The 21843-nt window shown below is 65.4% G+C and overlaps 4 protein-coding genes and 2 pseudogenes across 6 annotated transcripts in view; 3 read left to right on the top strand and 3 right to left on the bottom strand.

Moving 5' to 3' along the window:
* The window catches only part of LOC141936963 (class II histocompatibility antigen, B-L beta chain-like), a 68945-nt gene that overhangs the window by 35611 nt on the left and 11491 nt on the right, over positions 1–21843 (top strand). The window lies entirely within an intron of this gene.
* Positions 18–1858, bottom strand: LOC141936976 (class II histocompatibility antigen, B-L beta chain-like; annotated as a pseudogene).
* On the bottom strand, positions 76–19230 carry LOC141936967 (class II histocompatibility antigen, B-L beta chain-like). Of its 3 annotated transcripts, none has more exons than XM_074854406.1 (6): positions 19067–19223; positions 18435–18704; positions 17872–18153; positions 17683–17789; positions 17582–17605; positions 76–139 (listed from the first exon to the last, which is right to left on the bottom strand). In XM_074854406.1, exons 1-6 carry the CDS (start codon positions 19155–19157, stop codon positions 131–133), a joined length of 783 nt encoding a protein of 260 aa, XP_074710507.1. In that variant the 5' UTR covers positions 19158–19223; the 3' UTR covers positions 76–130. The 3 variants fall into 3 exon arrangements, with proteins under 3 accessions (XP_074710507.1, XP_074710508.1, XP_074710506.1); XM_074854407.1 differs by lacking the exon at positions 76–139 and adding an exon at positions 6264–7636 and having other exon boundaries at positions 19067–19230; XM_074854405.1 differs by lacking the exon at positions 76–139 and adding an exon at positions 17152–17412 and having other exon boundaries at positions 19067–19230.
* Positions 2361–4927, top strand: LOC141936972 (HLA class II histocompatibility antigen, DR alpha chain-like). The gene is made up of 4 exons (XM_074854412.1): positions 2361–2466; positions 3048–3305; positions 3531–3812; positions 3907–4927. Exons 1-4 carry the CDS (start codon positions 2394–2396, stop codon positions 4059–4061), a joined length of 768 nt encoding a protein of 255 aa, XP_074710513.1. The 5' UTR covers positions 2361–2393; the 3' UTR covers positions 4062–4927.
* On the bottom strand, positions 7720–9281 carry LOC141936853 (class II histocompatibility antigen, B-L beta chain-like). The gene is made up of 4 exons (XM_074854197.1): positions 9141–9281; positions 8508–8777; positions 7945–8226; positions 7720–7862 (listed from the first exon to the last, which is right to left on the bottom strand). The coding sequence occupies exons 1-4, from the start codon at positions 9229–9231 to the stop codon at positions 7720–7722; spliced, it is 786 nt and encodes a 261-aa protein (XP_074710298.1). The 5' UTR covers positions 9232–9281.
* LOC141936948 (HLA class II histocompatibility antigen, DR alpha chain-like) lies at positions 19226–21242 on the top strand (annotated as a pseudogene).

Here is a 21843-nt window from a genome sequence, read left to right as displayed (position 1 = left end):
TGTGAGGGGGGGAGCCCGGGGATGAGCGCGGGGCCAGGGGCCTCCGGGCCGCGGCAGTGCGAAGCAGAGGTGACGCGGGGGGGCAGAGGACAGGCAGCGGCGCAGCGGAGCTGCGGGGGCAGGAGGTCGCTCAGGAGCCCTGTGGGGAGAAGAGGGGGTGAGCACCAGGACGGGGGACAGTGCGTCCCCAGGGCTCTACCCCGGCGCCAGTGGGGGACACGCTCCCGCCGGACGCGCTGTGCCTGGATCCCAGACCCCGACCCACGCAGGGAGTGGGGAGCAGGGCATGGGGGACGGACGGTACCTGCAGCCCAGGGAACGGGGCACCCTGAAACACAGAGAGACCAGGTCAGCAGGGGCGTGGGAGACACCCCGGGGCCACCCCCCCAGTGTCCCCCCACTCACCTTCTTGCGCACGTAGAGGCCGAGCCCCAGCACCAGGAAGATGAGCCCCAGCACGAAGCCCCCCACCCCCGTCAGCATCTTGCTGCGGGCGCCGTCCCACTGCAGCTCTGCGGGGCCCAGAGCAGGGGGTCAGGGCTGGGGGGGCCCGGCCCCCTCCCCACCCACCCCAGGGGCCGCGCAGGGCCTTACCCCAGCGCTGGCTGACGGGGTGCTGCAGGCTGACGTGCTCCACCTGGCACGTGTAGGTGTCCCCGCGCTGCGGGGTGGTTTCCAGCATCACCAGCACCTGGTAGGTCCAGTCTCCGTTGGGGATCACGTCCGTGGACACCACGCGCTCCGTCTCCTCCCGCCCGTTCTGGAACCACTTCACCTCGATCTGCGCCGGGTAGAAATCCATCACGGCACAAACCAGCCTGTCGATCTGGGGCAGGGAGCTCGACTGCACGGGGTAGATTTCCACCTCGGGCGGGACTGGGAGAGAGCGGGAGGGCGCTGGGCCGCGGCTGGGGACAGATCCCCGGGGCCACCCCGCACGCCTGCCCCCAGCCTGGCCCAGCGCTGGCCCTGTGCTCCCCACGCAGGACGTGCCCAGGGAGGGGCCGAGGGACTCGTGCCCCCAGGGAAGGGCGCAGGGGCTTTACTGGGGGCTGCCCGGGGCCCTGCCCCAGCACGGCACGGACACGCTCTGCCCGCTGCGAGCCCGGGGGCTCGGCTTGTGCCCGGGGGGGGTCAAAGTGCGGCCACGCGCTCACCTTTCCTCTCCGTGATGAAGGGGGTCCCAACCTGGTAGTTGTACCGGCAGAACGTGTCCACCGAAGCCCGTTCATCATCCAGTAAGTCTGGCAGGCTGTTGAAGTACTGGGCTTGGGGCTCACCCAGGGGGGTGTCGGCCACATAGAGCCCCACATCACTGTCGAAGTGCAGTAACTGCTCCCGGTGCCGTTGAGGTACTGACACTCAAACACAGACAACTCCAGGAAAACCCCTGTGTGGGCAGGGAGGCCGTCAAGGGGGGGCAGGGAGGCACCAGGGAGCTCCCTCCCCATCCCCAGCCTCCTCCCGGCCGGCCCCACAGCCCCAGAGCCGCCATAGGGCCAGTGCTGGTATCCTGCCCCCCACGGTGCCAGATCTCAACCTGGGCACTGGGGAGAGCTGGGGGGGACAGAGCCCCGTGGAAGGGGGGGCAGGAGGGAGTCGGGGCACAGCTGAGCCCAGAGGCTGCTCCTGGGCTGCAGCAGCGGGGGGAGCGTCTCCCCCACACGCAGCACCCCCCACCCCAGAGACCCCCGGGACACGGGGGGGCCCATCCCCACCAACAGCCTCCCTGTGCCGGGGCTCTGAGCTCACCGGAGGGCTCCTCGCCACCAGCCGCATGGGCTCCCAGCACCACCAGTGCCACCAGCACGGCCCCAGCTCCCAGGACATGACCAGTCTCCATCGCTGACACAGCAGAGGCTGGGCAAGTGCTGGGACCCCCGAGCCAGCCGCACTCTGCCCGCTCGGGGAATGGCCCCGCTCCTGCCCAGTGCGCGACTGGGAGTCCCAGTGAGGCCCAGTGAGGAGCGAGGCTGGGCAGCATCACCCGTCACCAGGCAGAGCCGGGCCCCGCAGGGCTCCCCATGACACTTGTCCCTCGCTGGAGCAGTGGCCCCCAGGCAGCGGTTGCCGGCCCCAGGCAGCGCTGGGGCTCCCCGGGCTCGGCAACCCCATCCTGCCCCCTCCCCAACAGCCTCTGCAGGGGGGTGCAGGGCCCAAGGTCAAAGGTGAAGCCCCGCGGGACCCTGCCTGGGCGTCAGTCTGTCTGTTTGCTCTGCAGGGTGCCCTGAGCTGCTGCTCTGCCCGGGAACAGCCGAGTCAGCCTCGGGGCTCCCTCCTATTGGGTCAGAGTCCGGGGGGCCCTGTCCCCCAGGCACGGGGGCCCCCCAGCACTCAGCACAACACCTGCCCCTCGCCTGCTCCCGCTCTCGCTGCTGCTGCCAGGAGAGGCGATGGCTGGGGGACAGGGCGTCTCACTGGCACTGCTGGCAGTGCTGACCCTGCCAGGCGTGGGGGCCCTCAGAGGTGTGTGACGGGGCCGGTGCTGGGGCGGGCTGGGTCTGGGGGCGGAGGTGAGGTGGTGGGTGCCCCGCACCCGGGGGGGGCTGGCACCGGGTCAGGATCGGACCCTGGATCAGGGCGTGAGAATCCCTGTTCCTCCAAGTGCAGGGAACTCCTGGGGGTGGTCCCCAGGTGCACCCCAGGGGGGCAGGGCAGGTGGTGGAGGAAAGGGGGCCATGATACTCAGTTGCCCAAGTCCTTGGGGCCCTGGGCCCCCCACCCCCCCACCCCAGGACGTGTCCCTGTGGTCCCCACAGCCTGTCAGTGGCCCTGGGCTCAGGGGGTGTGGGACGGCAACTGCCTGATGGCACCGAGATGCCAGAGTCGGGGCGGGGGCTGAGCAGGTGTCCGAGTGCTCCCATTCCTGGGGAGGGGGGTGTCGGCGTTGACACAGCCCTGTGGGATCCTGGAGGGAAGGGAGAGGCTCAGGGAGGGCACCTGTACCCATCGGGGCCTCCCTTCCCCCATACGGGTCACCAGGGGAACTGTGGGAAGCCCCGTGGCAGTGGGGGAGGGACCTGAGCCTAATACCGGTCCCCACCCAGTGGGGAACGTGTTGATCCAGACTGACTTCTACATGCGGGATGAGCGGCTGCAGCAGGAGGGCGGCGAGTTCCTCTTTGATTTCGATGGCAACGAGATCTTCCATGTGGACCTGCAGAAGACGGAGACCGTCTGGCGCCTGCCCGAGTTCGGGACCTTCGCCAGCTTCGAGGCGCAGGGAGCTCTGCAGAACATGGCTGTGGACAAACAGAACCTGGAGATCATGACGGCAAATTCCAACCACTCGCGGGCAAACATCGGTAAGAAGCCAGGCATGGTCCGGCTGGTGCCTTTTCCCTGGGGACCCTGCACAGCACCCTGCTGCCCCCCAGAGTGGGGGTGCCGGGCACAGCCCCAAGCTGGGGTTTGGGGTCTCCCTGGCTCGGCCGTGGGGCACAGCGGGGCCTTTCCTGCACCCCCTGGGTCCTGTGGCGCCAGGCTGAGCCCAGGCTCTAGGCCAGCTCTAACTCCTGGATTGTCCACAGCCCCCCCCGAGGTGACAATGTTCCCCAAGCGCCGAGTGGAGCTGGGGGACCCCAACGTCCTGACCTGCTATGTGGACAAGTTCTGGCCCCCCGTGCTCTCCGTCACGTGGCTGAAGAACGGGCAGCAGGTGACCGAGGGTGTCCTCGAGACCGTTTTCTACGGAGGCCAGGACCACACCTTCCGCAAGTTCTCCTACCTGCCCTTCATCCCCAGCCGGGGGGACCAGTACGACTGTCGCGTGGGGCACGAGGGGCTGCCCACCCCCATCCTGAGGCACTGGGGTGAGCAGGGGGCTGGGCCTGGGTCCCCTCCCCTTGCAGGCAGCGAGGGAGGCGCTCAGCGCCCCATCCTCACCCCTCCTTGTCCCCTCCGCAGAGCCCCAAGTGCCCCTCCCCGCCTCCGAGACCACCGAGACCCTGGTGTGCGCCCTGGGCCTGGCCGTGGGCATCGCCGGCATCATTGCGGGCACCATCCTCATCATCAAGGCGATGAAGATGAACAGCGCCCGCAACCAGCGGGGTCTCTTGTAAGGAGGCAGAACCCAGGGTGCCCCAAAGACCTGCAACCCCCTAACCCTCATCAGTCCCATGCCCCACGGCTGCACCACAAGCCCCACAGCCCATCCCCTTCCCCTGTCCCTGCCCTGACCCACCCAGGCCTGCTCCACCCCTCCGCTGCCCCCTTGTCCATCCCCACAGGCACCTGCTGAGCGGGGTGTTGCCTTCCCCGGCTCTGGGCACTTCCAACAGCAGGAAAGGTGCTTGGGGACATCCTGACACCGAGTCTCTTTGTCCCCAGGGAGCTGGTCCAGGGCCCCAGGGCTGGGGGAGGATGCCAGGGGAACCCCCCACCTCTCCGACATCCCGCTTCCCCTCTCCAACTCCCCAGCTCCTCCCCCAGCTACTTTCAGACTCTGAGCCACCTCCCAGCACCCAGCACCCCCCAGGGCACGTGTGGGACCTGCCCTGGCCCCTCTTGCCCCCGCTGGCCCTGGGCCAGGCTGGGGACAGGCATGTGGGGTGGCCTCGCTGCTCCCCCAGCCCCATCCCAGTGCTGGGGACACTGTGGAGGAAACCCTCGGGCGTCTCCTGTGCATGGGACCAGGGCTGCCCCTGCTCTCACATTGACCTTGGCCCTGTTTCGGGGTGCCCCGTTCTCCACCAGGTCAGAGCAGCCCCCAGCCCACCCCAGCTGCCCATTTCTCCCCTTTCCCCAACCCAGCTCTCCCCAAATCACTCCAGCCCCTGTGGATCTGCTCTCTCACCCCCCACCGTCTGTCCCAGCTCCCCCAGTCCCTGCTTGCCCCCCCCCAGCCTCATGGGGGGCACTTGAACCCCCCAAGAGCTGTTGGGGGGCACAACTCAGCAGGGGACAAGCAATACAGGAGGTTCCTGCACTGCGGTGTTGAGAACGAACTTCTGTGAGTGACGGAGGAGCCCAGGAGGGGCTGTGCTGGGCTGGGCCCTCCCCAAGGAGTGGGGGGCTGGTGGGGAGGGTGAAGGCCAAGGGCAGCCATGGCTGCAGCGCCCAGGAACTGGGGGAGGCCAAGAGCCTCTGGACAGCGAGGAGGGCACGCAGGAAGCTTGTGCCCCAGGACTTGTGGAGAGCGGCCTTGGGCCTCTGCGGGAACCTGCTTGGCAGAGTCCCCTGGGCTGGAGCCCTCGGGGAAAGAGGGACCCAAGAAAGCTGGGGCTCGTTTCAAGGATCATCTCCTCCGAGCTCTGAAGCTCAGCCCAACAGAGAGGGAGGCGGACGAGGCTGCGCGGGGGCACCGGGAGCTCGTGGGCAAGCTCAGACACAAAAAGGAAGCCCACAGAGGGTGGCAGGAAGGCCAAGGAGCCTGGCAGAGACACAGAGAAATTGTGCGAGCAGCCGGGCATGGGGTCAGGAAGGGCAAAGCCCCGAGAGAGATCACTGTGGCCACGGAGGTCGAGGGCAACAAGAAAAGCTTCTCTAGGTCCATCGGGGAGGAGAGGAAGAGCAGGGAAAACGTGAACCCTCACGGGAGGAAACAGGAGACCCGGTTACCCAGGCTGAGGAGGAGGCTGAGGCACCCAACCCCTTTTTTGCCTCCGTCTCTAGCGGCAAGAGCTGCCGGCACACGGCCCGAGGGGCAAAGGGAAAGGCCTGGGAGAAGGAAGAACCGCCCGCGGTAGGACAAGGTCAGGGTCAAGGCCCTGGAAGGAACTGGGAGGTGCCCAAGTCCGTGGGACCTGATGAGACGCACCCGCGGGGCCTGAGGGAACTGGGGGGTGAAGCGGCTCAGCCTCTCCCCCTCAGATTGGAGAAGTCCTGGCAGTGCCGTGAAGCTCCCGCTGATGGGAAACAGGGAAACGTAACCCCTGATTTTCAAAAAAAGAAAAATAAAAAAGAAAATCCAGGGAAGTCCAGGCCTGTCAGTCCCACCTCTGCGCCCATCAAGATCCCGGAGCGGATCCCGCTGGAAACTGCCGGGGCACACGGAGAATCGGGAGGTGGTTGGTGACAGCCAACGCGGCGTCACTGAGGGCAAATCGTCCCTGAGCGAGTTGGTGGCCGCCTGCGATGGGGTGACAGCGCTGGTGGTGTCACGGTGTGAGCCCAGGGGGCAACTGAGCCCCAAGCAGGCAGTCACTGGGCCCTTCCCCCCAGTGCTGGGAAGGAGAAGAATGGCCCAAAAGGCTCCGGAATGCAGATAAGGACAGGGAGGGCTCCCTCCCCCCTTAACAGCCCCAGGCAAAAGGTGACTCCTCAGGGGAAGAAAACAAGACCAGCACTTTAATTCAAGCACTAACAAAACCGACACTGGACAGGCAGGAGGGCACAGGGAGGGACGGTACCACAGCTTAAACCCCCTCCCCACCTTCCCGCACCCCTCCCTCCTTCCCGGCCTCAGCTTGGGCCCCATCTCTCTCCCACCTCTCCCCATGGCACAGGGGTAGGGGATGGGGGGTGCAGTCAATCCATCGCTGCTTCCTCCTCAGGGGGAGGACTCCTCTGCATTCCCCCCCACTCCACTTGCTTCCCCTCTCCTGCACAGACTCTCTCCATCACGAGTCCCCCCCACGGGATGCATTTTTCTCAAGATGCACCGCTGTGGGTCCCCCCCTCTCCGTGTCACACCTCCCAGTGCCAAACTACACCAGCGTATGCGGTTTCTCCCCTCAGAGTCCCGGGGGTCCCCCCCGGGCTGCAGGTGGGTTCCTGCTGTTCCGCTGACCCCCAGGGGAGCGGGGGGGGCCCTGCCGTCTCACAAGAGATACAGGGGAGCTCTGCACCAGCACCTGCCCCCTTCCTCCTCCTTCCTCCTGCTGACCTCAGGCTGTGCAGAGCTGTTCTCCTCGCAACTCCTCCTCAATGTGCCCCCAACCCCCCCCTCAGCTTCCCCTTCTTAAATATGTTCTCGCAGAGGCACAGCCACCATCGCTCATCGTCCCGGCCTTGGAGCCGAGGGAGCTTGGAGCAGCTTCTCGCAGGGGCCACGGCTGTAGCCCCCTCTACAGTTACCAAACGCCCCAGCACACTCAACCCAGCACATGTGGGGAAGGGAAGAGCCGCTGCCGTCACCTGCCTGGGCTGGTGCAAAGTTCTGCCCCTGTCCCGCCCGACGTCCGTGTCTCTAGAGCGGAGAGAGGAGGATTTGCCGGCTGGAGCACTCGTGAGGGAGGGATTGGCTGGTGGTGGCACTCCAAGAGCTGTGGCCAAGGGCTCCATGTCCGCGTGGAGAGCGGTGACAAGGAAGGGGGGTCAGTGCCCCATCCTCACTGCCCTGTCCCCTCTGCAGAATTCCAGGGGCCCGTCACTGCTCCAGAGACCCTGGGTCCAGGGAAGGGAGTGCCCTCCCCACCCCCGTCCCCAGATCAGCAGGGTCCCGGGACACTTTATCAGGCAGAGCCAGAGAGGCCGAGGGCCACCGTGGGGGGGCCCTGGGGACCCTGGCACTGCAGACCAGTGACAGCCAAGCTGGGAGCCACGGAGGGAGGGAAGGAGTAAGGGGAGGACCCCGAGGATGGGCACGGGACTGGGGGGCTCCGGGCCGCGGCGCTGGGAGCCTGAGATGACGTTGGGGGCAGAAAACAGGCAGCGGCGCAGCGGAGCCGCAGGGGCAGGAGGTCGCTCAGGAGCCCTGTGGGGAGAAGAGGGGGTGAATGCCGGGAGGGGGGATGGTGTGTCCCCAGGGCTCTGTCCTGGCGGCAGCGGGGCACATGCTCAGCGGCCCCCCTGCCCAGCGGCCCCCCCGCTCACCTTCTTGCGCACGTAGAGGCCGAGCCCCAGCACCAGGAAGATGAGCCCCAGCACAAAGCCCCCCACCCCCATCAGCATCTTGCTGCGGGCACCGTCCCACTGCAGCTCTGCGGGGCCCAGAGCAGGGGGTCAGGGCTGGGGGGGCCCGGCCCCCTCCCCACCCGCCCCAGGGGCCGGGCAGGCCCTTACCCCAGCGCTGGCTGACGGGGTGCTGCAGGCTGACGTGCTCCACCTGGCACGTGTAGGTGTCCCCGCGCTGCGGGGTGGTTTCCAGCATCACCAGCACCTGGTAGGTCCAGTCTCCGTTGGGGATCACGTCCGTGGACACCACGCGCTCCGTCTCCTCCCGCCCGTTCTGGAACCACTTCACCTCGATCTGCGCCGGGTAAAAGCCCGTCACGTAGCAAGCCAGCCTGTCGGTCTGGGGCAGGGAGCTCGACTGCACGGGGGCGACCCTCACCTTGGGCTCAACTGGGAGAGAGCGGGAGGGCGCTGGGCCGCGGCTGGGGACAGAGCCCCGGGGCCGCCCCGCACGCCTGCCCCCAGCCTGGCCCAGCGCTGGCCCTGTGCTCCCCACGCAGGACGTGCCCAGGGAGGGGCCGAGGGACTCTCACCCTCAGGGAAGGGCACAGGGTCTTTGCCGGGGGCTGTGCGGGGCCCTGCCCCAGCACGGCACGGACACGCTCTGCCCGCTGCGAGCCCGGGGGCTCGGCTTGTGCCCGGCCAGGAGCAACGCGCGGCCACGCGCTCACCTTTCCTCTCCGTGATGAAGGGGGTCAAAGCCTGGTAGTTGTACCGGCAGGCTGTGTCCACCATACCCCGTGCGACCTCCAGTAAGTCTGGCTGACTGTTCCAGTACTGGGCTTGGTGCTCACCCAGGGGGGTGTCGGCCACAAAGAGCCCCACGTCGCTGTCAAAGTGCATAAACTGTTCCCGGTTGTGGATGCACCTCCGCACGTACCTCACCTGCTCGGTGCCGTTGAGGTGCTGACACTCGCCCTCAGCCATCTCCAGGAAAACCCCTGTGTGGGCAGGGACACTGTCACAGGGGGGCAGGGAGGCACTGGGAAGCCCGCTGCCCATCCCCAGCCTCCTCCCGGCTGGCCCCACAGCCCCACAGCTGCCATAGGGCCAGCGCTGGGATCCTGCCCCCCAGGGCGCCAGTTCTAAGCCTGGGCACTGGGGAGAGCTGGGGGGGACAGAGCCCCGGGGAAGGGGGGGCAGGAGGGAGTCGGGGCACAGCTGAGCCCAGAGGCTGCTCCTGGGCTGCAGCAGCGGGGGGAGTGTCTCCCCCACACGCAGCACCCCCCACCCCAGAGTCCACCAGGACACCGGGGGGGCTCATCCCCACCAACGGCCTCCCCATGCCGGGTCTCTGAGCTCACCCGAGGGCTCCTCGCCACCAGCTGCGTGCGCTCCCAGCACCACCAGTGCCACCAGCACGGCCCCAGCTCCCAGGACACGACCAGTCTCCATCGCTGACACAGCAGAGGCTGGGCAAATGCTGGGACCCCCGAGCCAGCTGCACTCTGCCCGCTCGGGGAATGGCCCCGCTCCTGCCCAGTGCGCGACTGGGAGTCCCAGTGAGGCCCAGTGAGGAGCGAGGCTGGGCAGCATCACCCGTCACCAGGCAGAGCCGGGCCCTGCAGGGCTCCCCATGACACTTGTCCCCCTGCTGTACCCCACGGCTGGGAGCAGCATCCGACTCATGCGACCCCTGGATCCCAGAGACTGGGGGGAGCCGGGCCCGGAGAAAACCCCTAATGTGGGGTGCCCCAAACCAAGTCCTGCTACTGGGGTCCTGCCTGGGCGTCTGTCTGTCTGTTTGCTCTGCAGGGTGCCCTGAGCTGCTGCTCTGCCCGGGAACAGCCGAGTCAGCCTCGGGGCTCCCTCCTATTGGCTCAGGTGCACCCCAGGGTGGAGGGCAGGGTGCAGGAAGGGGGACCCCTCTCCAATGTCCCTTGGGGTCACGCTATCCCTACAGCACCCGGCCATCAGGATGTCCCTTTGCAAGAGCTCTGGTGGCCTGGCCGAGGTGTGTATTGAGGTGTGGGGTGGGAGCGCTGGTCCCCTGGGGCCCTGGGACCCCCCAGCCCCCCCACCGCATGTCTGGGAGCCGGTCGGGGTCCCTGCATGCAAACACACATTGTCACAGGTCCCAGGCTGCAGGGAGTGCCTGAGCCTGTCGGTGCTTTTGGGGAGCAGTTGTGACAACACCCGTGTGCGCTGGGATCAGCTGGATGAGCTGCTCAGCCCGGTGGCGGAGGTCAGAGAAGAGGTGGAAAGATTAATGAGTTTTAGGGAGTGCGGAAGGGTGGGGCAGCACCTTGACACCCCTGAAGCAACAGGAGCAAGTGGAGGCTCCAGAAGAGGCAGGAGATCCCTCACCCTCTTGCAGAAGGAGGGACCTAAGGGATGGGGGAGGCTGGGAACAGGTCCCTGCTCAGGGAGGGAGGAAATTCCCCCCCCCGCCCTCCCTCACCCTCCATGGTGTCCCTTCACAATAGATACAGGGCCCCGGAACTTGTGAATGAAGCAGAGAAACACAAAGAAAATGAGTCAAAGGAGGAGGAAGATGAAGGTCCACCAAGGCCGGGTCGCTCTAGACCAGGTATTAAAACGAATTCTAAAAAGAACCCCAGAAGGGTCATTGTAGGAGGTGACACCATTCTGAGGGCGGTCGAAGGCCCCACACGCAGACCAGTCTGCTGCCTCCCTGGGGGCCTGGTGAAGGACCTCACAGAAAAACTCCCCGCTCTAGTGAGACCCCAGGGCTACCAACCGCGCTTGGTTTTTCCGGTAGGTAGCCATAATATTACCAGCAGTAGCCCAAAATCAATGAAGAGAGATTTCAGGGCCTTGGGGAAACTGGTTAAACGGTTGGGTGTGGAAATTGTGTCTCCTCTGTCCCTTCAGTTGCGGGGATGGATGAAGGAGATCACGGGAGAACTCAACAGATGAACTGGTGGCTCCGAGACTGGTGTTACTGGTGGGGTTTGGATGGTTCAGCTGCGGGTCGCCAGAGCTTTTAGCATCAGATGGGATGTTCCTGTCCCAGAGGGGCAGAAGGGTCTCGGGGCAGGAGTGAGCTGGGCTCAGGGAGAGCTTTGAACTGGATTTGAGGGGGGAAGGGGACAAACTGGAACTCCCAGACATCAGCCCTGGGGTAGATCACCGGAGTTTGTGGGCTGTTCTGCCAGCGATGACCCTCACCCTGCCTTCTCAGCACAGGCAAGGGATGGAGACAGGCAGCACGACAGAGATGAAGGGCTATGGATGGATCGGTAACCATGGTAACACCTGTGAAAGGTCAGGCTGGACTTAGGACTTCTAAAAGCGAAAAGGTGTGGGGGACATCAGCCCAGCTGAAGCGCATCTCTACCAGCGCACACAGCATTGCACACACCACAGCGCTGAGGGATCTGGTGGAGCTGAGCACAGTCACTGTGAGGTTCATGGTTGGACTGGAGAATCTTCAAGGGCTTTTCCAACCAAGATAATTCTGGGATTGATTCTGGGATGGCGTTCAAGGCCGACAAGATCTTCCCAAGGATCCTGCAGAAGCAGGAGAGTGTCTGGCACCTGCTCGAGCGTGGGACCTTGTTGAGCTGTGGGGTGCAGGGAGCTCTGCAGAGCAGTAGCAGGGACACATCGTGGCTGCACTAGGTGGCCCAAGGGCTCCACCCTCCCCCAGAGCCCTTGAGGGAACAAGCTGGCCACGGCGTGGCTGCTGCCTTCCCCTGGAGACCCTGCACAGCACCCTGCTCCCCCCCAGTGTGGGGGCACCGGGGCACATCCCCAAGCTGGGGTTTGGGGTCTCCCTGGCTCAGCCGTGGGACACAACGGGGCCTTTCCTGCACCCCCCGGGCACTGTGGGGCTGGGCTGAGCCCAGACTCTAGGGCAGCACTAACTCCTGGGCTGTCCCCAGCCCCACCCTGAGGTGACAATGTTCCCCAAGGGCCAAGTGGAGCTGGGGGAACCCAATGTCATGACCTGCTACGTGGGCAAGTTCTGGCCACCCGTCATATCTGTGGCTGAGGAACGCTCCAACTCTCCAACTCCCCAGATCCTCCCCCAGCCCCTTTCAGCCTCTGAGTCCCCTCCCAGCACCCAGCACCCCCTTGAGCACGTGTGGGACCAGCCCTGGCCCCACTTGCCCCGCTGGCCCTGGGCCAGGCTGGGGACAGGCATGTGGGGTGACCCCACTGCTCCCCCAGCCCCATCCCAGCACTGGGGACACTGGGGGGGGGCCCTGGGGCATCTCCTGTGCGTGGCGCGGGTGCTGCCCCTGCTCCCACATTGACCTTGGCCCTGTTTCGGGGTGCCACGTTCTCCCCCAGGCCAGAGCAGCCCCCAGCCCACCCCAGCTGCCCATTTCTCCCCTTTCCCCACCCCAGCTCCCCCAAAATCCCTCCAGCCCCTGCAGATCTGCTCTTCTATAAAAACTGCTGCTTTTGGTGTTCGGGGGAGGCGGGACGGGTTGGTGCAGACCAGGGGTGCGGTGCCACACTCGGTTGCAGGCGGTCACCCAGCAGCGTCGGGGGCTTGGGGAGGCCTGAGGCCGCCACCACCAACTCCACGCTGGCAGCTGGGGGGACGCAAATGCTGAGTACAGAGATCCACATGGTTTTCCAGACAGAATACTGTGCCGGCATTAATACCGTTTTTATCAGAGCCAGCCAATCCCACGGGACCAGTTGATACCCGTGAGCGATTGCCTCCAGTATACCTGTTGTAAATGAGTTTTGAAGCCCGTCCTCATTAACGCTTTTACGCGGTTCTTTAAAATCCTGGTAGGGCCGGGGCTCCTGCTGCAGCTGATGGTTGGGTGTTAAATTGCCAGAAACGCCACAGGGTCTCCATGGCTCAGCGCCTCCTTAAGACACGTCTCTATCTTAAATTCTCCTCCCTGAATCTCTACCGGGAATGCCTCCGCTGGGGGAGGTGGAGAATCAGAAGGTGCAGATTGTAATTCCTCAGCTTTAACCTTTTCATTCCCGCTTGCTTCTGCCGGGGGGGCAGTAGGAGTTAGTTCTTTCTCCTGCCGGGATGAGGTACAGACAGGTTCTGGTATTTCTCCTGTCAGTGGGCTAAAGCCATGTAAATCACCCGCTGTGTAAGGACCCCAGAGGTCCCTGGGTCCTCATTAGTTTTAAGCTCCTCTCCGACCTTCCACCACAACCGGGAACCATTTACAATACTTAAAGATAGAGCGCAGTGACTCATGCAGTTGGTCATCTGTGACTGAATGTCAGGCCGTGTTCAATAACTGCTTTAAAACTTGTATCTAGTGCTGTTGTTGCTTAGAAAACCTGATCCCATGAGTTACAAGAAGAAGAGAAAGAAAGAAAAACCCCTTATGATTTAAGAGAAGGAGAAGAAAACCCATATGCCAGCAGCTTCCCGCAGCCAGGCGTTGCTCTCTGGTAGCTAAAGAAAAAAATCCTTCTGTACTTTGGTATGGCGGCAGCTTCCCCAAGCCGGGCGCTGCTCTCTGGTCCTTACCAGCGGAAGGAATGTTGAAGTCAGGACAGATCATCTGGTTGTCCCGCAGGTGTTGTGTGATGGTGCTCAGGATGAGCTCCTCCATCAGCTTCCTGGCCACCGACGTCAAGCTGACAGGCCTGTAATTTCCTGGATCATCCTTCTGACCCTTCTTATAGATGGACGTCACATTGGCCAATTTCAACTCTGTGGGGTTTTGTTAGTGTTTGAATTAAAGTGCTGGTCTTGTTTTCTTCCCCTGAGGAGTCGCCTTTTGCCTGGGGCCGTTAAGGGGGGAGGGAGCCATCCCTGTCCTTATCTCCATTCCAGAGCCTTTTGGGTCATTCTTTACCTTCCCAGCGCTGGGGGAAGTGCCCAGTGACCGCCTGCCTGGGGCTCAGTTGCCCCCTGGGCTCACACCGTGACACCACCAGCGCTGTCACCCCATCGCAGGCGGCCACCAACTCCCTCAGGGACGATTTGCCCTCAGTGACGCCGCGTTGGCTGTCACCAACCACCTCCCGATTCTCTGTGTCCCCCAGCAGTTTCCAGCGGGATCCGCTCTGGGATCTTGATGGGCGCAGAGGTGGGACTGACAGGCCTGGACTTCCCTGGATCTTAGGTCTATTTTTTTTTTTGAAAATCAGGGGTTACGTTTCCCCGTTTCCCATCAGCGGGAGCTTCACGGCATTGCCAGGACTTCTCCAATCTGAGGGGGAGAGGCTGAGCCGCTTCACCCCCCAGTTCCCTCAGGCCCCACAGGTGCGTCTCATCAGGTCCCATAGACTTGGGCAACTTATTTGCACTCTGTCATGCTGGCGGGGGGGTCCTGGGATGTGTCTTGTACATAAACCACCCTCCCGCTCCGACCTGCCCCATCTAGCCAATGATCAGCGCAGCACCGACATGGGGATGGGTGGAGGGAGGGGCTGTTTGTTTTTTACGTTGACTGTATAAGTGTTGCGCTTGGGACGGGGAGCTGAATGCTCGGGGGGGTCACGGGGAAGGGGGTCACCCCCCTGCCCCCAGATGAGCAGGGCCGGAGGTCGCTCAGGAGCCCTGTGGGGTGAAGAGGAGGTGAACGCCGGGACGGGGAATGGCGTGTCCCCAGGGCTCTGCACCAGCGTCAGCGCAGGACATGCCCTGGGGCCCCCCACCCAGCGGCACCCCCACTCACCTTCTTGTGCACGTAGAGGCCGAGCCCCAGCACCAGGAAGATGAGCCCCAGCACAAAGCCCCCCACCCCCGTCAGCATCTTGCTGCGGGCGCCGTCCCACTGCAGCTCTGCGGGGCCCAGAGCAGGGGGTCAGGGCTGGGGGGGCCCGGCCCCCTCCCCACCCACCCCAGGGGCCGCGCAGGGCCTTACCCCAGCGCTGGCTGACGGGGTGCTGCAGGCTGACGTGCTCCACCTGGCACGTGTAGGTGTCCCCGCGCTGCGGGGTGGTTTCCAGCATCACCAGCACCTGGTAGGTCCAGTCTCCGTTGGGGATCACGTCCGTGGACACCACGCGCTCCGTCTCCTCCCGCCCGTTCTGGAACCACTTCACCTCGATCTGCGCCGGGTAAAAGCCTGTCACATAGCAAGCCAGCCTGTCGGTCTGGGGCAGGGAGCTCGACTGCACGGGGCTGACCCTCACCTTGGGCTCAACTGGGAGAGAGCGGGAGGGCGCTGGGCCGCGGCTGGGGACAGATCCCCGGGGCCGCCCCGCACGCCTGCCCCCAGCCTGGCCCAGCGCTGGCCCCGTGGTCCCCACGCAGGACGTGCCCAGGGAGGGGGCGAGGGACTTGCGCCCTCAGAGAAGGGCGCAGGGGCTTTGCCAGGGGCTGCCCGGGGCCCTGGGAAGGAAAAGAATGACCCAAAAGGCTCCAGAATGGAGATAAGGACAGAGAGGGCTCCCTCCCCCCTTAACGGCCCCAGGCAAAAGGCGACTCCTCAGGGGAAGAAAACAAGACCAGCACTTTAATTCAAACACTAACAAAACCGACAGTGGACAGGCAGGAGGGCACAGGGAGGGACGGTACCACAGCTTAAACCCCCTCCCCACCTTCCCGCACCCCTCCTTCCTTCCCGACCTCAGCTTGGGCCCCATCTCTCTCCCTCCTCTCCCCATGGCGCAGGTACAGGGGATGGGGGGTGCAGTCAATCCACCGCTGCTTCCTCCTCGGGGGGAGGACTCCTCTGCATTCCCCCCCCCCCCGCTCCATGTGCTTCCCCTCGCCATGGGTCATCCCCTCCCCGTGTTGCCCCTCCTAGCCCTGAACTACACCAGCACGGATGGCTTCTCCCCTCAGAGTCCCAGGGGTCCCCCCCAGGCCGCAGGTGTGTTCCTGCTGCCCCGCTGACGCCCATGGGAGCTGGGGGAGGGCCTGCCGTATCACCAGTGTTACAAGGGGGCTCTGCACCGGCACCTGCCCCCTTCCTCCTCCTTCCTCCTGCTGACCTCAGGCTGCGCAGAGCTGTTCTCCTCCCAACTCCTCCTCAATGTGGTCCCAAACGCCCCCCTCAGCTTCCCCTTCTTAAATACGTTATCGCAGAGGCGCAGCCGCCATCACTCATTGCCCCGGCCTTGGCCAGAGGAGTCTCCGAGGGGGAGCTTGGAGCAGCCGGGGGAGCTTGGAGCAGCTTCTCGCAGGGGCCACGGCTGTAGCCCCCTCCACGGCTACCGAAAGCCCCAGCACACACAACCCAGCACATGTGGGGAAGGGAAGAGCCGCTGCCGTCACCTGCCTGGGCTGGTGCAAAGTTCTGCCCCTGTCCCGCCCGACGTCCTTGTCTCTAGAGCGGAGAGAGGAGGATTTGCCGGCTGGAGCACTCGTGAGGGAGGGATTGGCTGGGTGGTGGCACTCCAAGAGCTGTGGCTAAGGGCTCGATGTCCGCACAGAGAGCGGTGATGGGGGGGGGGGGGCTCAGTGCCCCATCCTCACCCCGCCATCATATCCGCAGAGCATCAGGGGCTCCTCCCTGCCACCGAGAGCAGCGAGACCCTGGGATGACCCTGGGCCTGGTCGTGGTCACCATCAGCATCATTGCGGGCACCGTCCTCATCATCAAGGCCATGAACAGCGCCCGCAGCCAGTGGGGCCTCTCGGGGTGGGGCAGGAGAACCCAGGATGCCCCCAAAATCGAGTGATGCCCCAGCCATCACAAGTCGCAGGCCCCACGGTGGAAGCGCAAGACCCACAGCCATTCCCCTTCCCCATGTACCTGCCCGAAGCCTCCTAGCCCCACTCCACTCCCCCGCTGACCCATTCCGCACCCCCACGGCCAAACACTGAGCGGGGCACTGCCTTCCCGGGCTCTGGGGCACTTCCAGCAGCAGGAAAGGTGCTTGGGAACAGCCTGGCACCGCCCGGTCTCTCTGTCACCGCCTCATCCGCACCCTGCTCGTCCTGGGGACAGGGGATGGTGGGGAACAGGGTGACTGGGGGGGCCCCTGGGGCTGGCGGGGCTGCAGGATGGCTCTGGGGGGGCAGCAGTGGTGGCAGGGTGGGGGCAGGACACCTGGGTCCTGGCGGGGGGTGCAGTGTGCTGTGTTGGGGTGCAGGGTAGTGTCCCATGATGGGTCACTGCAGGAGGAAACGCAGCGGCCATCTGCACTGGGGCTGGAGAGGGTGACCCCCACAAAACCCCCCACCCCAGAGCCCGACTCCCCACTCCCACCCCCCAGTGGGGTCAGACACCGGCAGGGGGACATGGAGTCACCGACCAGAGCAGGGGAGGGGACGCAGAGGACCTCGGCCCACCCCTGGGCTAGCCTGCAGCCGACCGGAAGATGTTGGGTGTCGCCGGCCTCCCCAGTGAGTCTCCCCCATCCCGCTGAGGACGCAGAGCCTCATCCCGGCCACCCGGGACCGGGGAAGGGAGTGCCCCCCCGTGCACGCGCCCCTGTCCCCAGACAAGCAGGGCCAGCGGCTCTCGGGACACTTTATTAGGCAGAGCGGGAGCAGCCGAGGGCCACCGTGGGGGGGCCCTGGGGACCCCGGGACTGCCGAGCAGCGACAGCCAAGCTGGGAGCCAGGGAGGGAGGGAGGGGGTGAGGGGGGGACCCCGGGGATGAGCGCGGGGCCGGGGGGCTCCGGGCCGGGGTGGTGCGAGGCAGAGGTGACGCGCAGGGGCAGAGGACAGGCAGCGGCGCAGCGGAACCGTGGGGGCAGGAGGTCGCTCAGGAGCCCTGTGGGGAGAAGAGGGGGTGAGCGCCGGGACAGGGGATGGCACATCCCCAGGGCTCTGCCCCGGCGCCAGTGGGGGACAGTTCCCACCAGACGCGCTGCCCCCGGGTGCGGGGGGGACCCCGGCCCACGCAGGGAGCGGGGAGCGGGGTGGGGGGGGACGGACGGTACCTGCAGCCCGGGGAACGGGGCACCCTGAAACACAGAGAGACCAGGTCAGCGGGGGTGCAGAAGACGCCCCGGGGCCACCCCCCCAGTGTCCCCCCACTCACCTTCTTGCGCACGTAGAGGCCGAGCCCCAGCGCCAGGAAGATGAGCCCCAGCACAAAGCCCCCAACCCCCGTCAGCATCTTGCTGCGGGCGCCGTCCCACTGCAGCTCTGCGGGACACAGAGCAGGGGGTCAGGGCTGGGGGGGCCCGGCCCCCTCCCCACCCACCCCAGGGGCCGCACAGGGCCTTACCCCAGCGCTGGCTGACGGGGTGCTGCAGGCTGACGTGCTCCACCTGGCACGTGTAGGTGTCCCCGCGCTGCGGGGTGGTTTCCAGCATCACCAGCACCTGGTAGGTCCAGTCTCCGTTGGGGATCACGTCCGTGGACACCACACGCTCCGTCTCCTCCCGCCCGTTCTGGAACCACTTCACCTCGATCTGCGCCGGGTAGAAATCCATCACGGCACAAACCAGCCTGTCGATCTGGGGCAGGGAGCTCGACTGCACGGGGTAGATTTCCACCTCGGGTGGGACTGGGAGAGAGCGGGAGGGCGCTGGGCCGCGGCTCGGGACAGAGCCGCGGGGCCGCCCCGCACGCCTGCCCCCAGCCTGGCCCAGCGCTGGCCCTGTGCTCCCCACACAGGACGTGCCCAGGGAGAGGCCGAGGGACTTGCGCCCTCAGGGAAGGGTGTAGGGGCTTTGCTGGGGGCTGCCCGGGGCCCTGCCCCAGCACGGCACGGACACGCTCTGCCCGCTGCGAGCCCGGGGGCTCGGCTTGTGCCCGGCCGGGGGCAACGCGCGGCCACGCACTCACCTTTCCTCTCCGTGATGAAGGGGGTCGAAACCTGGTAGTTGTGCCGGCAGAACCAGTCCACCGCAGTCCGTTTCCGCTCCAGTAATTCCAGCTGGCTGTTGAAGTACTGGGCTTGGGGCTCACCCAGGGGGGTGTTGGCCACATAGAGCCCCAGGTCGCTGTCGAAGTACAGTAACTGCTCCCGGTTGTAGATGTACCTGTCCACAAACCTCACCTGCTCTGTGCTGTTGAGGTATTGACACACAGTCTCAAACATCTCCAGGAAAACCCCTATGTGAGCTGGGACACCGTCACGGGGGGGCAGGCAGGCACCGGTAAGCCTCCTGCCCATCCCCAGCCTCCTCCCGGCTGGCCCCACAGCCCCACAGCCACCATAGGGCCGGCACTGGGATCCTGCCCCCCAGGGCGCCAGTTCTCAGCCTGGGCACTGGGGAGAGCTGGGGGGGACAGAGCCCCGCGGAAGGGGGCGCAGGAGGGAGCCGGGGCACAGCTGAGCACAGAGGCTGCTCCTGGGCTGCAGCAGCGGGGGGAGCGTCTCCCCCACACGCAGCACCCCCCACCCCAGAGCCCCCCGGGACACGGGGGGGCCCATCCCCACCAACAGCCTCCCCGTGCCGGGGCTCTGAGCTCACCCGAGGGCTCCTCGCCACCAGCCGCGTGGGCTCCCAGCACCACCAGTGCCACCAGCACAGCCCCAGCTCCCAGGACATGACCAGTCTCCATCGCTGACACAGCAGAGGCTGGGCAAGTGCTGGGACCCCCGAGCCAGCCGCACTCTGCCCGCTCGGGGAATGGCCCCTCTCCCGCCCAGTGCGCGACTGGGAGTCCCAGTGAGGAGCGAGGCTGGGCAGCATCACCTGTCACCAGGAAGAGCCGGGCCCCGCAGGGCTCCCCATGACACTTGTCCCTCGCTGGAGCAGTGGCCCCCAGGCAGCGGTTGCCGGCCCCAGGCAGCGCTGGGGCTCCCCGGGCTCGGCGACCCCAACCTGCCCCCTCCCCAACAGCCTCTGCAGGGGGGTGCAGGGCCCAAGGTCAAAGGTGAAGCCCCGCAGGACCCTGCCTGGGTGTCAGTCTGTCTGTTTGCTCTGCAGGGTGCCCTGAGCTGCTGCTCTGCCCGGGAACAGCCGAGTCAGCCTCGGGGCTCCCTCCTATTGGGTCAGAGTCCGGGGGGCCCTGTCCCCCAGGCACGGGGAGGGCCCCAGCACTCAGCACAACACCTGCCCCTCGCCTGCTCCCGCTCTCACTGCCTGCTGCCAGGAGAGGCGATGGCCGGGGACGGGGAGTCCCACTGGTGCTGCTGGCAGTGCTGACCCTGCCGGGCACGGGGGCCCTCAGAGGTGCGTGAGGGTGCCGGGGCCAGGGGGGGCGGGTCTGGGGGCAGAGGTGGGGCAGGGGGAGCCCTGCACCTTGGGGGTGCTGGCACAAGGGCCGGATAGGACCCTGCATCAGGGTGTGGTGAGCTCTGACCTTCCAAGTGCAGGGAAGCCCTGGGGGTGTTCACTGTTGCACCCCAGGGGGGCTGGGCAGGCGGTGGTGGAAGGGGGGCCAGGACACATAGTCGCCTAAGTCCTTGGGGCCCTGGGCCCCCACCCCCCAGCATGTGCCCCAGACAGGCCCCTGTGCTGCCCACAGCCTGTCAGTGGCCCCGGGCTCAGGGGTGAGGGAGGGCAACTGCCTGATGGCACCCAGATGCCGGAGTCGGGGCCAGGGCAGAGTGGGTTTCCGAGCGCTCCCGTTCCTGGGGAGGGGGGTGTCAGCATCGCTACAGCCCTGTGGGATCCTGGAGGGAAGGGAGAGGCTCATGGGGGGCTCCTTCCCCCATACGGGGTCCTCAGAGGAACTGTGGGGAGCCCTGTGGCAGTGGGGGAGGGACCTGAGCCTAATGCTGGTCCCCTCCCAGTGGGGAACGTGTTGATCCAGACTGACTTCTACATGCGAGACGAGTGGCTGCAGCAGGAGGGCGGCGAGTTCCTCTTCAATTTGGATGGCAACGAGATCTTCCACATGGACCTGCAGAAGACGGAGACCGTCTGGCGCCTGCCCGAGTTCGGGACCTTCGCCAGCTTCGAGGCGCAGGGAGCTCTGCAGAACATGGCTGTGGACAAACAGAACCTGGAGATCATGACGGCAAATTCCAACCACTCACGGGCAAACATCGGTAACAAGGCGGGCATGGTCCGGCTGGTGCCTTTTCCCTGGGGACGCTGCCCATCACCCTGCTCTCCCCCAAAGGCGGGCGCACCCAGTCACAGCCCCAAGCTGGGGTCTGTGGTCTCCCTGGCTCGGCCATGGGGCACAGCAGGGGCTTTCCTGCACCCCCCAGGTGCTGTGGGGCCGGGCTGTGCCCAGGCTCTAGGCCAGCTCTAACTCCTGGGGTGTTCCCAGTCCCCCCTGATGTGACGATGTTCCCCAAGTGCCGAGTGGAGCTGGGGGACCCCAACGTCCTGACCTGCTACGTGGACAAGTTCTGGCCCCCCGTGCTCTCCGTCACGTGACTGAAGAACGGGCAGGAGGTGACCGAGGGCGTCCTCGAGACCGTTTTCTACCGAGGCCAGGACCGCACCTTCTGCAAGTTCTCCTACCTGCCCTTCATCCCCAGCCGGGGGGACCAATATGACTGTCACGTGGGGCACTAGGGGCTGCCCACCCCCATCCTGAGGCACTGGGGTGAGCAGGGGACTGGGCTTGGGTCCCCCCCCCTTGCAGGCAGCGAGGGAGGGGCTCAGCACCCCATCCTCACCCCTCCTTGTCCCCTCCGCAGAGCCCCAAGTGCCCCTCCCCGCCTCCGAGAGCATAAGAAAGTCTTAATGGCTCAGGAGCAGGCGGTCCCCAGGTGCTGTAAGAGAAGCTGGCGACAGAGAAGACCCCCCTGGCTGAACAGGGAGCTTTGGCTGGAACTCAGGGTGAAAAGGAGAGTTTACAGCCTTTGGAAGAAGGGACTAGCCACTCACAGTGAATACAAAGAGGCTGTGAGGCTGTGCAGGGCAGAAATCAGGAGGTCTAAAGCCCAGCTGGAAATTAATCTGGCTTCAGCAATCAAGGACAACAAGAAATGTTTCTCTAAGTATGTCAGTAGCAAAAGAAAGACCAGGGAGAGTCTCCATCCCCTGCTAGAGGCAGGAGGAAACATGGTAACAAGTGATGAGGAGAAGGCTGAGGTCCTTAATGCCTTCTTTGCCTCAGTCTTTAATAACAAGACAGTTGTAGTGAGGGAATCCAGCCTCCTCCGCCAGAGGACAGAGACTGGGAGAACGACGCCCCCGCAATCCAGGAGGAGACAGTCAGTGACCTGCTGCATCACATGGACACAAGTCTGTGGGACTGGACGGGATACACCCGAGGGTGCTGAAGGAGCTGGCTGGGTGCTCGCCAAGCTGCTTTCCATCATTTCCCAGCAGTCCTGGCTGAG

The sequence above is a fragment of the Strix uralensis genome, chromosome 35 (assembly GCF_047716275.1).
Source record: "Strix uralensis isolate ZFMK-TIS-50842 chromosome 35, bStrUra1, whole genome shotgun sequence".
NCBI lineage: Eukaryota > Metazoa > Chordata > Aves > Strigiformes > Strigidae > Strix > Strix uralensis.
This window is presented reverse-complemented; position numbering and strand designations above follow the sequence as displayed.